Here is a 13,990-nt window from a genome sequence, read left to right as displayed (position 1 = left end):
GTGCTGTCCCACCCTACGACGCTCTATAAATCCCACTGTTATGGCCCATACAAAAAAATAGCTGCTCCACCTCCACCCCCACCCCCTGGTGGCGGTTTGGCTCTGCTGCTGTGGCTCACTCTTTGATCCCCAGACCCATTATGAACCTAGTGCATAAACGGCTTCATGTCAGGGACATGTTTAGAGCTGCAGCTCCCCATACTTAGACATGGATGAAGTGCAGAGGCGGAGCTGGGGAGGAAAAGAGGGTGTTCACAGATAAAACCATGAGCAGTAAGATGTGGTATGTCTGCTCGAAAATAAAACCCACAGAACAGACACCATTTATTGGCTATTGACTTTCTCTCAGGCATAAACAACACACAGGTTAGGGGGGGTACACACAACCCTAAAAACATCTGCGTGAGGTCAGAGTGTTCCTGCGTATCAGATTCCCCCTTGTGTCATGTAACAAACATCTTGTTGGTAAAGTCTGCCAATAAGCCTTTTCTGTAGCACATGCAGCCACAAAGCTCTTACATTTAACTTAAAAAGTCTAAGAATACCTCCAGAGTGTATATGAACAACAATGATAATGCTAAATAATATAATGACAATAAAATATTCAAAATAATCTGGACTAAATGACTTCACAAACAACATCTCTTTTCATAGCCTCTCATTACTGCATAATCCACAGACTTCACCCTCAGCAGCTTTCACTGGGACTGTTTTTTAGTGCAAAGCAGTTTAATAAAAACTGTTCATAGAGTGGTCTGTGCATTATACAGAGTGACTAAGAAACTGTAAAAAGATTCTTCCTTATGCTATTTATAATAATAATAATAATAATAATAATAATAATAATAATAATAATAATTGTTTAATGCTGTGATAAGCACAAAAAACAACAACATTATGTTCACCTTCATTGCACTGAGATGGAGGCAGAAATTAGATGGAAGAAATTATATTGATATGGATAACCATGCAACAAAAATAAATGTCTATCTTTCTGTTAGATAAGAATTAAATCAATCATCAATGATGGCAGATGATTACTGAAGCCACATTCACCTTAAAAACAAGCATTATGAATGCCTAGACATTACACCAGTGCTGTCAGGACACTGATACTGGACAATTCTGCCACAACCTGGTTGTTTTTAGACATTTTGATGCAGAAGTGTTACATGTTATATGTTTAAGTGCCCCTTTGTATTACTGTCAATAAATCCTGTACATGATACCTGTGCCAGCTGACCGATAGAGGGCGCACATGTGGTAGCTCACCATCCTCAAAGCTTGATTCAGAATCAGCAAATCTCTTATTTCTAATTTTCTATTTTCATATTACTTCAGGTGAGGTTATATAGTATAAAATTAAGCACAAAACTAGTGTGCTTTGTGTATGTTTTGTTAATGCTTCATGGGCGCTGTGCCAACTGCAGCATACACTGATTCAACACTACCTACCACCTGATCCCACTTCATACCTCTAATATGAGTAGATGTGTGTGAAAAGAACCAATAAAACACTGGCATTTTTGAGTGACAGGCTGACTAGCCAATCACCCTCCCACAGGGGACGCTGTTCTTGTTTGTTTCCCTGCTAGCAATAATTGTAGCTTATTGTTAGAGAAGCAGACTTTGAGGAAATTAATTATTAAATTACTTTTTGAGTCATCAGACTGAGTGCAGTAATTTGAGCTCTGACTTTACTCAACTTCTTCCTATTTATAATATGACAAGTACGGTGGCCTTTGTAGGACATGCCTGTCTGATAGCACAAAATTGGCCAGCTCCACAAGTCCAGTCCTGCAGATGACAACACAACAAAAAAATCGTCTTCTCTTTGACAAAAGAGGTAGTTTGGCGAAGTAAGAACCTGAGGTGAAGCTCTTAGCGTTTGGAGCCACCCAGGTGAATTATCACCAGCCGCCATGGATCTGTGCATAGTAACTACAGTATGATTCAGGTATACCTATGGCTAGGCAACTAAAACATTTAGTTAGGGTTTATAGTAATGGTAAGAACCAAAATCAGCATTTTTGTTCACCATGAAAGCTGGAGGCACTACACAGCCAATGGCCTTAACACCCTGCTTTCCACCTGCACAGCCACTAAATGTTAGTACCGGACATGAATCGAGTGCTGCAGAATAATCCAGCAGGGTACAAACACAATTCCTAGACATACTGGTCTGTATTAGCAACCCTGTCCCATAAAGATTCTACTTAATTGCTACTGTCTCTCCCCCTTCCTCTTCACCCTTTACACATCAGACTTCAGACTCAACACCCACAGCTGCCACATCCAAAAGTTCTCCAATGATACAGCCATTGTTGGACACGTGTCAATGAATTGGGACGCAGGGAGGCTGTTACCAACTTCATCAACCGGTATGGACTGAACCACCCGCACATAAACGCCAGCAAGATGAAGGAGATGGTAATTGATTTCCGAAGGAATGTACCACAGACTACACCGGTGAACATCCAGGGCTTGGACACTGAGACCGTGGGGGATTACAAATGACAAGGTGTTTACTTCAACAACAAACTGGACTGTTCTAACAACACAAATGTCCTGTACAGGAGGGGCCAAAGTCATCTCCATCTGCTCAGTAGACTGAGGTCCTCTGGAGTATGTAGGACACTGTTAAAACATTTTATGACTCTGTGGTGGCATCTGCAGTTTTCTATACAGTGGTCTGCTGGGGCTGTGGAAGCTCTGAGAGGAATAGAAAAAGACTTCACAAACTGGTCAGGAGAGATCTCCTGGACTGCCCTCTGGACACCATCCAGGAGGTGGGTGAGAGGAGGATGTAAGCCAAGCTGACATCAATCATGGAGAACCCATCCCACCTCCTGCATGAGACGGTGGGGGCCTTAAGTAACTCCTTCAGTAACAGACTGCTGCATCCAGTCTGTACGAAAGAACATCCCAGTTCTTCATTCCTGCAGCTGTTAGACTTTTTAACTCCAGCATCATGTTATGTTGCACTGCGTTGATGCTGTCTTTCTCAAGTCTACATCATACCCACTTTGTTTTGCACTACAGTTATCACTGCAAATACATGCTCACATTATCCATTTCATCTGGTGCAATTTCTAAGTTGTTGTATAGTTTTCTCAAATATGCAATATCATTATTTATTATTCATATTAACAACAGTATTTTTATAAACTGTATATATTGTGCAAATACATAAAGCAAGTATTTCTCAAGCAAAATAGTATTCTCAAGTGCAATACAATACATGTCATGTCAGTAGGTATTTTTTCTCATAAGACTACTAGCAACAGTACTTCTATCTATCTATCTATCTATCTATCTATCTATCTATCTATCTATCTATCTATCTATCTATCTATCTATCTATCTATCTATCTATCTATCTATCTATCTATCTATCTATCTATCCAAGAGAGAACACATTTGGAGGAACAGTAATGCCCCCAGATTACATTTTAAAAGTGTTCATGCCAGTCAGCTGTCATGTTGGCATGAGCTTGCCTCCCTGTCATTGAACTCAGTGAGAAGATCTGTGTAATCCATCTTGGAAACATCATTGTCTATGGATATGGTGAACCCATATCATTTGGAATTTTTGAATAAAGTTTCAACATTACTTTTCCTCCTTTTGTCATCACATACAGCTGGTCATACTCTCACAGGAAGGCATTTGTAAATCACTTGTAAATCATTTACAGTCATTGATCATGTACCAGTCAGTTCATGTCCACTGATTGCACAACAATTCACTGACACGCCATCTCTCTCTAAATCTCAAATAAAATAAAATAAACCCTCTGAAGCTACACCTGATCATTTGAACTATCTGCCGTGTTGACTACAAAGAAAACAACACTGTAGTAATGATAGTCATATATCACTGTTTTTCACTTAGCAGTGGCGGTGGACCTGGGATCAGTTCAAACAGCTATGCTGTGGCATTAACCCATAATTGATGGGATGGCATGAATGTTCAGAGGCAGATTCATCATTACCCAGCATTCATCGGAGACTGCCTGCAGCCCCTTAATGATTTGTGGCTCTGTCAACTTTTAGAGTGTGTCCCAGTGTGGTGGAGGAATGCCAAGCTGTTCTGAGGTCAGTGGGAAGAAACATAGATCACTTCCTAAACCACGCTAACATCTAACCGTGTGTAATAAAACAGGAAGCTGACTGTAGGTAAAATGAGAGTGTTATCAGTATATATCCGTGTCTCCTGCAGGAGCAATAAAATGTGCTCTGTGTACAAACTGGAAGGTAACAGACAGTTCTTCAAAAAAGCAGCTAAGCTGCAAACACTTCCTTATGCTTTACTTTTTACTATATTTCTGAAAGCAGAAGCTAAAAGCTTCAAATAAATGTAATACTCAACAATTTCAACTGCCAATTTTGCCCACAGCTCTGATACAAAAACCCAGATGTGCACATATATCTTTTAAGAATGTAACAGACAGTGCACTCTGAACAGACCCCCCACCCCCCCACCCCCAACAATTCATGACAAATAGCGCGCCACCTCTTCTCAGAGTTAATAAGTCAAGTCAAATGGATACACACAGCCATGACTGGCACCTTGTCACAGTTTGTGGATTTCGCTCTTTACGGTGGTGTCTTCAGTGTGGATACATTCTTTCAGAAATTAAACAAAAACCAAGCTCCTTATAAGTTACAAACTCAGAATCTTTTCTCAGTACCAGAGTAGTCCAGCTGGTTGTTGTCTGTACATAAATGTGCCACAATGTAAACAAACAGGTTTTTGGCTTAAAAACAGGTCAGTATTCAGACATTTAGTTCAATAATGTTTCAGTAGTTTTCACCAGATCAGTTGTGCAGTGTTAGATAAAGGTGCCAGATGTTCCACAGCTGCTATTTTTACATCATAGTCTGAAACTTGACAGCAGACAGGAAACTGAGGAGCTAAGCTTAAGGACCGTCTCTCCAAAGTGCATGCAGCCAGAAGAGCTGTTCAGGTTTTTGTGGATGGCCTTCTATTTTTTTCACAGGCACTTCATTCATCTTACCATTCATTCCGGCCCCCTCCCATTACACACCTTGTTTTTATATATATATTCTGACTTGTTACCAGCAACGGCAGCATGCCCCGTGTTGCTTTCAGCTCTCTCTCTCTCTCTCTCTCTCTCTCTCTCTCTCTCTCTCTCTCTCTCTGTCATCCTGAAGATACCTATTGTAGCAGGAACTACCACAGAAGTGGTTTTGAGTACTTTGCCAGGTGTTTATATGTCAGATTTCTTCAGATTTTGTCAACACGATCACATCACAACAGTGCAAGATGCAGTCGTAAAACGTAACAGGTGTGTAGATAAAATCAAAATGAGGGCTGAGTTTGAAGATGGCTGTGATCTGAGCCAGAAGTACTGAGTACTCATGGGCAGGAACATCACCATGTTGATGGGCAGTGTGATCCCATTGCAAGATGGTCTGAGAAAATCTCCTGCTGCTCAGCACAGCTTTTATTTAGACTCACTTTATACTTAAATTTGTCTTTTTTTCACAGGTGTGGTTCTAAGGTATTTTGTGCATTTTGTTGGCAGCCTATACAGATGAGAAGAATGAATGTCAGTCAGAATAAATCTACATATTCTATACATATTATTGCATCCTTGTGTCCCCTATGTATCATTTACTCGTCGATGATTTCAATAGAAAGTGACATAGATACAGTATGTTTGCCCCACACAACACATTCAAAACATAATGATGAGCCTAAAATCTATTTGCATCCATTTGAAAATGGGTCCTGAAAAGCCTCCCTCAGATAGCTGTATCCTGATACTCTGAGCTGAAAACGCTCCCTCCACAGCTCCCTGAACACCACGTCCACCCACTGTTTCATGTTGCCTCTGTTTGAAGTCAAGGTGGGGTCAGAGGACCACTGACATAAATCACTGTAGTTAGCTGATGCTGGAGACTGTGGGAGGAGGACAACCTGTGGCTGCCAGGGCAAGAGTCTACAGAGGTGATGAAACCCAATCTGCAAAGTTTTCATGAAGGCTTCTTTTTTTAGTGCTGAGCTCAGCCGTTGGTCAGCTATGGTATCCAAACAGAACAGGCTTTTAAGGAGCTCCTGCTGGTTCCTGTGTTGTTTCTTTGAGTTGACTTTGTTCAGCCCCCACCCCTCCTCTTTTCTGTGCCCCCTGCTCTCAGGGGGATGGAGTGTATTTAGAGTCCTGGACAGCCTGCTGTGTCTAGGTCCAGGATTTACTCCTGGATCCTCACCTGCAGGGGTCTCAGCTTTGATTTATGCTGAATACACCAGGCCCTCTGGTTTCTAATAAAATAAACCTGCTCAGTTTTACAATGACATATCCCATATACCTCCTGGTTTCAAAATGAATAATGGAGGTGCTACACTGAAGGGCAAGGAGCAAAAAAATAAGATTCAAATTAGAGGCAATAAAGACAAAAACCTCCCAACAAAGACAAAGTCAAAGAGTGCTCACAGGGAAGAGAAAAAGGCATCAGGACAGTTAATGTGGAACACTGAGACTGAGCAGACATGCTTTAGCAGTTCCACCACCTGTTTTAACATCGCTTTCAACCGAACAGAGTTCCACATCTGTTGGACAAGAAACGCATTTGTTCTGGGTTGGAAACTGATTATCAAACTGCATCAGTATTAGTACTAAAATAATGTGAGCTGCATTTCCCAGAAGACAAAGACAAAGGTTAAAAACTTACACATCACACATGATCACATTTATCCTTGCATGTTGCTTTTTGTGGCTGCAGTTAGCTATTGACATTGTGTTTTATATTCACTAACTAGCAGTATTTGCTTAAAATGCCTGAAATACTCCCCATACAGACAACGACTACATTGTGTAATTTACATAACCTCCTGTAATGTGGGTCTGCATGTGATCATGATGTTGCCTGTATATGCCTTTCAAACCTTTTGTTTGAAAAAGAAGATAACAGAACTTGTTTTGAAATTCAAAGTTACCATTGTTAAATCTCAATGAGGCTTTTACCTGGTTAAATAAAGGATATATATTGTTCACACTATGCTTATGAATGAGGTTTACAGGAGGAATCAAGCTGAACTGGACTTATGGGAAGTGTAGTGTTATATGCTGAGGGGTCTAAGCAGCAAAGCTATAGGAACCTCACTGTATCTGTTAGGATTACTCTTCCTCCTCCCTCTTCATCTGCCCTGGGTCTAAGGAAAAGGAACAGCTACCGTTCTCTTCTTGTACTCAGCAAATACATTGGAAATGTCATCCACGACTCAGGCAGACAGAATTATATAGATGGGCCAGATGATGGTGGTACAAGAATGAACTTTGCATCTTGGCCTATGACTTTTGAATCGCCAGTCTCCCAATCTATACATATGAGCCGTGAAAGAAATATGCCAAAACTGTTTTTCAGAGCAATTGATATTGAAATCAGTGATGTAGCATATCTGGACTAATATGGAAAAAAATTCTTTTTCAGATTTTTGATATTCCACGTGGTTTGGAAACTATACTTTGGTAAACCTGTCTTTAAGGTCAATACAAACATTCGTTCAGGCTGAAAATTCACTTAGGCTACTGTAACTAAACTCGTGCTCATGTTCAGATGCTACATCCGCGCTTCACTGCACATTCCTGGGATATTCTGCCACAAGGGGGCGTCACAAATGTAAAAAAGTAATGTAATGTTCAATTATTTGCATAAATTTTGGTCATGATTGGTTAATAGGGGAGTGTAAACAGATTTTTTTTTGTCTACACTGCAGTTTAAACTTCCAAGAATCAATTAAACTTCACTGCATGTCCCACAGAGCTGGAATCTTTTCAGCACATCCATTGATGTGTGACAATAGTTTCACATCTATATCTCCACAAGTCTTCATTCAAGTACTACCAGAATTCACAGACATTCTTTGGATGCTAGATATCACATTTCCAACGGTCAAACAATGAGTCAACAGTGACATTCAGCGTCTTACTGTAATTAGCACAATATGCACATTTTCTATTTCACCAAACATTTGAACAAACTTCACCAAAGGATTTGACAGTACACCTGAAAGCAGTACAATGATATTTGATTTTTTTTTTTTTTTTCAGAATTTTATCTCCAACCTTTTGACAGCTTAAGTTTCAGAAATAGACCAAAATACCCCAGTTTGACACGAGATATCATTGCCTCAAGATGTGAGAAGGTGTGTGCAAACCATGCTCTCCACTGATGTAGCAGTAAGTCACCTTCTGTGAGGATACAAACATCCAGGGCTTGAATCCCCAGGCGGCCAAGTCTTCCCTGCCAACAGTGTGGTAATTCATGCATGCGGTGTGTTTTCAAGTGCTTCTAGTCAATTAAATAAGAAACCTGCATGTGATTGCTGGCACTGTGCTTAGACCCCAGTCATTGTGACTGTATTTGAACTCTGTCATATTTTGTTATAATAACTAATTTTGCTATTCTTCTCATATCAGTATACTTATACAGGGACTGTTTAAACTGCACAGCATTATCCTCCATGCTTTCACTGCCATTTGCTTCACCAGCTGAGTCTGTGTGTCCTGTCCACAAGTTCTCCAAATACAGTGAAAGAGATTTGTTTGCCAGTTTGCTATCAGGGGTGATAATGTATGATCAAAGCTGAACAATGCCACATCACGATCACAGAAGAATAATTAATATAATGTAAATAATAATACATCTATTTTGTTTTAATCAAATTATGGAGTCTCTTTTATCTTTTCATTCAAATAATCCTGGAATATTTTCAATTTGAATTCAAAAGGGGGTAAAAGCAAATTTTTTAATGGATTTTTAATTTGATCAAGACAGATAGGAAAAATAAGATCAAGCAAATAAGATCAAGGAGCTGTGGATAATGTGAGCACAAAATAGAATTCATGGCATAGAGTAGAAAAAGAGCATCTTGAACATTTCTAAGCTACAGATTGTGTGTAAGATAAGTCAACATCAGACATTGAGAAGGCAGTGTTTTAGCTGTTTGTTGAGTTTCTCCTTCAGAATGATCCTTATTGACAGCATTTTTTTTTATAGTTTTATATGTCAAATATCCAGTACAGCAATGTTATCATGAATATTTTATCTCTAAACTTTAAATTCCAGAAAAAAAAAAAAAAACCCTGAGGTTATTCCTTCCTCAAACCATACACTGAGTCTCTGATCAAGAGCTGAAACACAGCTATGACTTTGAAAAATGTGGATTACAGGATTATTTTTATAGTTTGCTTGCTTTGGTTTGCAATGTCTATAAGAAAAAAGTAGATATTTATGTAAATCTATCTTTAACACCACTACTATGAGATTTTGAGGTAATGTTGATCAGCCTGTGAAATCTTGCTTCCTGCACTATTTCAACATTTGGGGAAAAAAACACGCAAACATGCTTTTATTTCAGTCCATTTAGATTTTAGGGACTTATTATATTCCTGTCAAAGTCAATGCCATTGAGCTAAACTCCAGCTGGTTCAGTGTGGCATCATCGGGTGCCTGTTTCAGTCGATTTTAACATTTTAATGATCACCTTTAAGACCCATATGGGATTTGCTCCTGACTTTATTTCTGGCCTGCTATTTGAACCTGAGTGTAGCCTGGGATCCTTTAGGTCTTTGTTCGTCATTCCCAGGTCTAGACTAAAAACCAGATGAGACTAGGCCTTAGCAAGCAGGGCCCCTCAACTCTGAAATGACCTGACTGAGAAGGCAAGGTGTTCAGTTATTCATTCTCTGTGCCTTCCTGTGTTTTTTAGGCCGTTTGCTCTCCTAATTTGCTTGTTTAATTGTATTTTAGTCAATCTGATTAATTTATGTTCTAGTTCATGTTTTATGCTCTATTTTCTGTTTCGTGTTCAGATGGTATGAAAAAACAAACTGAAATAAGAATCGTCACGATGAAAAAGTTGAAGAATCTGTGCCGCAGGTAATGAGGCCCGTCTATGCATGGCCTGTGCTGTGGATTTCACTGCTTTTGCTGAAAGCTTACGCCAGGATGTCTTTGTAGTGTAATGTATGGGAGATGCTTGTTGCCCATTGTAGGTCAGCAGACTTCCAGCAGGCAGCAGTGACACATATCAGTGAGCGCTTTAAGCTCCAGGGCTGGACAAAGGCTCTTTAAGAAAAGAAGACAGGCTCACAGAGAAACCCAGCAGAGAGATGATCTGACAGTCAGACGGCCCGCTGTCAGCATGCTGCCCAGGCTGTCTGGAAAAAACCTCACTGCAACAGGCAAGACCACCCAGCTGCAGGGTACCCCCTCCAACAACACTGCTCACATCACACAGGGCTGTTAACCATAACCACATCAAATACATCAAGCTACTCTCTAAAAACATTTCCAGTTAGTGTAGCTGTAATTGCTGTCTTGCTCACACTTTATTATTCTTCTTCTGTGGCATTTTTCGCTCCCTTGTAGCTCAAAATTATTGCGTGTCAATAATGTTATTGTTGCTATACTGAGAACGCAGTGCTTAGCAGCTACTTGTGTTTTCATAAAATTAGCGTGTTTTGACATTTTTAACAAGCCTTTTGATAAACTGACAACTGAAAGTTTTCATGTCAAATTATTGTTATTATTTGGGCAACCTATTAACTGCTAAATTAAATGGTTAGATCATTACATTTCCGTAGCCTATTGAGGCAATTTTATCATATTTAACAAATAACAAAATGAAACTCATTTTCAATATATATCATTAAAATATGTGTATTTTCATTAAAATCACAGGCAGTGTGGGGTCAAAAGGAGGGTAGAGCTACAGAAAAATAGCCATGATGGCCTTATATTCCTGTAGTCCTTAAACAGATCAGACCATTGTGGCAGTAAACAACAAAATGCCAAATTCATTGATTTATTTAGCGTGTTAATCCTAAAATCCTAATTTGAGTAATATATAGTGATTTTCTTTGCATATCAAGCCTGTATCTTGTTTCTGCTTTTGAAAAAAAAAAGGATTCTAAAATTGTTTTGTCTTTAAATGAATTAACAACTTAACACAGACTAGCCTACAGCACACAGCTCAAACATAAGCTGATATATTTTTTTAAACACTTGCTGCTAAAAATCTCCTCCCACCACCAACGCCAAACATATTCCACCATGAAGGCCCAGCTGAGCCAGAACGCCAGGTGTAATGAAGGAAAACAGTGTCTTACTGCTGGTAGTCAGCCTTGCAGTAGAGTTTCGTGTTCCTGGTGTAGCAGGTGGCGGTGAGCGGCTGGTGGCACGCGGCACACTGCAGGCACTCCTCGTGCCAGGAAGCGTCGTTGACCCGCATCAGGAAGCGGTCTGAGATGATCTGTGTGCAGCCCTCACACACGGCCTGCTGGGGGGAGGCAGTGCCTGACAGAGAGGAGACGAAAGAACCGTCAAACGTCGGCCTACTGCATCAGGAGCTGTGGCAGTGTAGTTCATATAAAAGCACAGAGGAGGAGGTGAACAAAAGGCTGTAATTCAGTAGACAGAGTGACTCATTACTGCACACATTGGTCACCAGAAACCTTCACACTGAAGCAATGACTTCAGTGACTGACAGAATTAGTCACTGGTCCTATTCAAGTGCATTGTGTGTCTGTATGGTCTGAAGTCAAACACTGTTTTAGGCTGAACAGCTATCTATTCTACATGCTATAGGGTTCTTCAAAAATATAGAAATGTTAATAAAAAAAAATCTCTGTTGCCGAAGTGGTATCCAGCCATGCATTTTATATAGTTTTGATTGAATTGATGTGAGTTCCTGAGACAAGGATTTCTGCAGTAAACAGTGCCTATGAAGTGTTCACACTGAGGTCTGTGGATTATCCAGAGTAACGCAGGACTATTTCTGGAAAGAGTTTCTACCAGGTGACAAAATGACATTTTAATGCTGAAGCCTTAGCTTGACAAATTGAGGCAGAAATTTCAGACAGATCTCCAAACCTGAACAAATGAAACCTAAACCATGGCTAAATATTTCATATTTACTTTTGTTTTTGGTCAAACAAATTAATTTTATGCTGGTGGTGTTTCATGTAGGGAAAAGGCTTGTATGAAGGCCCAGTGGAGGATTTCTTTTTGTGTTTTCTTGTTTAATTGTACTGAATGTTCCCTTGAATGTGTCATATGAATGAGTCAATAAAACCAACAACACTGGAGCTGGTTGCACTTTTCTTGTTCCCCTTTAGAATATAGTGAAAAGCATACTGCTATCATGCTCCTGTGTAGCCTTTATGTCATGGCCAGCATCATCACTCCCTCTGGCTGTCTTAATACAAGTGTCCTGTAGCCTATAATCAGTCACCATGGTGACATCAAACGTCAGTTATACACTATATTTTCATATGGATCTAAGCATTTATTGATATATAAGAAGACTAGCAGGAAAGTCCTCTGCTTGTATTTTGTAATAGCCACAGAGTTAACAATAAACAATGCGTCATGTAGTTTAAAGTATTAAATCCAAATGGATGTAAAAACCGAATTTAGTTGGAAGTAGCCATGCCTGTATTTAAACAACTTAAAAAGTCTGAAATTTAACAAATAAATATAAAAAATAGAGAGCAAACAGTTCAAGCAGAAAAAGGAGGAGGAAGCTGCTCAATCAGCCTGAAGAAGTGGCTCAATAATTAAACATATAAATATTGCTTTAACTAAGACTGATATGACAATAGAAAGGCTTTTGTTCAGACCTTAATTTGGCCGATATGTCATCCGATTCATGACGTTTCAGTAGAAATTATGTGTAACAAAACTATTTCCTCAAAAGCAGTTTTTCACTGGAACTGTGGCCTCCATTAAAAAAACATAATTGCAAAAAATCAACATAAAAAATATTCATAGTAATATAATATCCGTAGTAATTACAACTTAAATAGCTTTAATTAAAACACGATTTCTGAACTCGGTTACAGCAATGACGGGCGGAAAGAAGAATGAATGAAAATAAGAATTAATAACACAAGAGCCGGAAAAGAAAAAAAAAAAAAAACTGGCGCTTTGAACTCAAACTCCCAAACCTGAAACTGTCCGGTTCTGTTCAGTGTTTCCCCCGCTCTGCAGCACAAAAGAGAAGACCACCTTGACTCACCGATCAGACCATCCAGGGGGCTCGCAGTGGTCCGCAGACGGTCCTCGACCTGAATGTCGTTCAGCATCTTTAAGCGCGCGGCAGAAACGCGCCGCTCCGCACGCACCGTGGATCCGGCCCGAGTGCGCCTCCTCACCCCTGAATCCCTGCAGCTCACAGCAGAGGCTCAAAATCAGCAAAATGAGTACAATCCGCACAGCTGAGACCTCCACAAGTTTCAGCGTCCACGAAAGAGGCAGAGGAGAAAAGCATCAGCTGGTGTAGATCCAGAGGCGGGGCGTGAAGAGGGTCCAGCAGTCCTGAACCCTGTGTGCCATCCTGAGCTGGAGCCTGTCCTCCCAGCCCTCCGCCGAGCTGCGGTCCGCATGGATCCGCCTTCACCAGCAGACACAGTGAGTCCACGTAGCTGCTGAATGCTGGACTGTTTGAAATCCTGGAAAATATCCACACACACGCTTGAGCCGCGTGGAGTGACCCTGGGTGGATTTCAGACAGGTAACATCCATTTCCACGCAGAGAAGAAGCTGCTTTTAGTCTTTCCATACGCTGTGGTACTGTGCTCATGCCTTCTGGCATTTTTCTGGCCATTTTGGGGAGTTTTGGCAACCTGGGCGACATTATAATTAAAGATCTACACATAGTTGATATTTTACAAGCTAATTCCAATATTTTAGACCCAACGCCTTTCAGTTTGACTGCTTTTAGGACATTAAAAATGCAGGATTAATCATTTCTGCATCAGTCTATTCCTGAAAGTGTTTAGACTTTGATGTTGTGAATTAGAATTGATTTAACATTTAAGTGATGTTTTTTTAAATATGGAAATTCTATTTAATTAGCGAGAAACTGGAGACATTCTTCAGCATATCCAGACAGTTTTAAGGGAGGTGAGGGTTTTGCTGGGGGACAGTCTGCTCAGGGCCCTGTCCATTCTGTGTATCT

The 13,990-nt window shown here is 40.2% G+C and overlaps 1 protein-coding gene across 1 annotated transcript in view; it reads right to left on the bottom strand.

Moving 5' to 3' along the window:
- The window catches only part of LOC139348689 (LIM/homeobox protein LMX-1.2-like), a 56,739-nt gene extending 43,335 nt beyond the window's left edge, over positions 1–13,404 (bottom strand). The window contains exons 1-2 of the mRNA XM_070988968.1: positions 13,049–13,404; positions 11,139–11,325 (exon numbers count right to left, since the gene is read on the bottom strand). Coding sequence (XP_070845069.1) covers positions 11,139–11,325; positions 13,049–13,115 — 254 coding nt within the window. The 5' untranslated portion in view covers positions 13,116–13,404. The remainder of the gene's footprint in view (positions 1–11,138; positions 11,326–13,048) is intronic.
- Between the last annotated feature and the right edge of the window lie 586 nt (positions 13,405–13,990).

The sequence above is a fragment of the Chaetodon trifascialis genome, chromosome 20, assembly GCF_039877785.1.
Source record: "Chaetodon trifascialis isolate fChaTrf1 chromosome 20, fChaTrf1.hap1, whole genome shotgun sequence".
NCBI lineage: Eukaryota > Metazoa > Chordata > Actinopteri > Chaetodontiformes > Chaetodontidae > Chaetodon > Chaetodon trifascialis.
The sequence above is the reverse complement of the archived record's forward strand: the minus strand, read 5'-3'. Positions and strand labels throughout refer to the sequence as shown.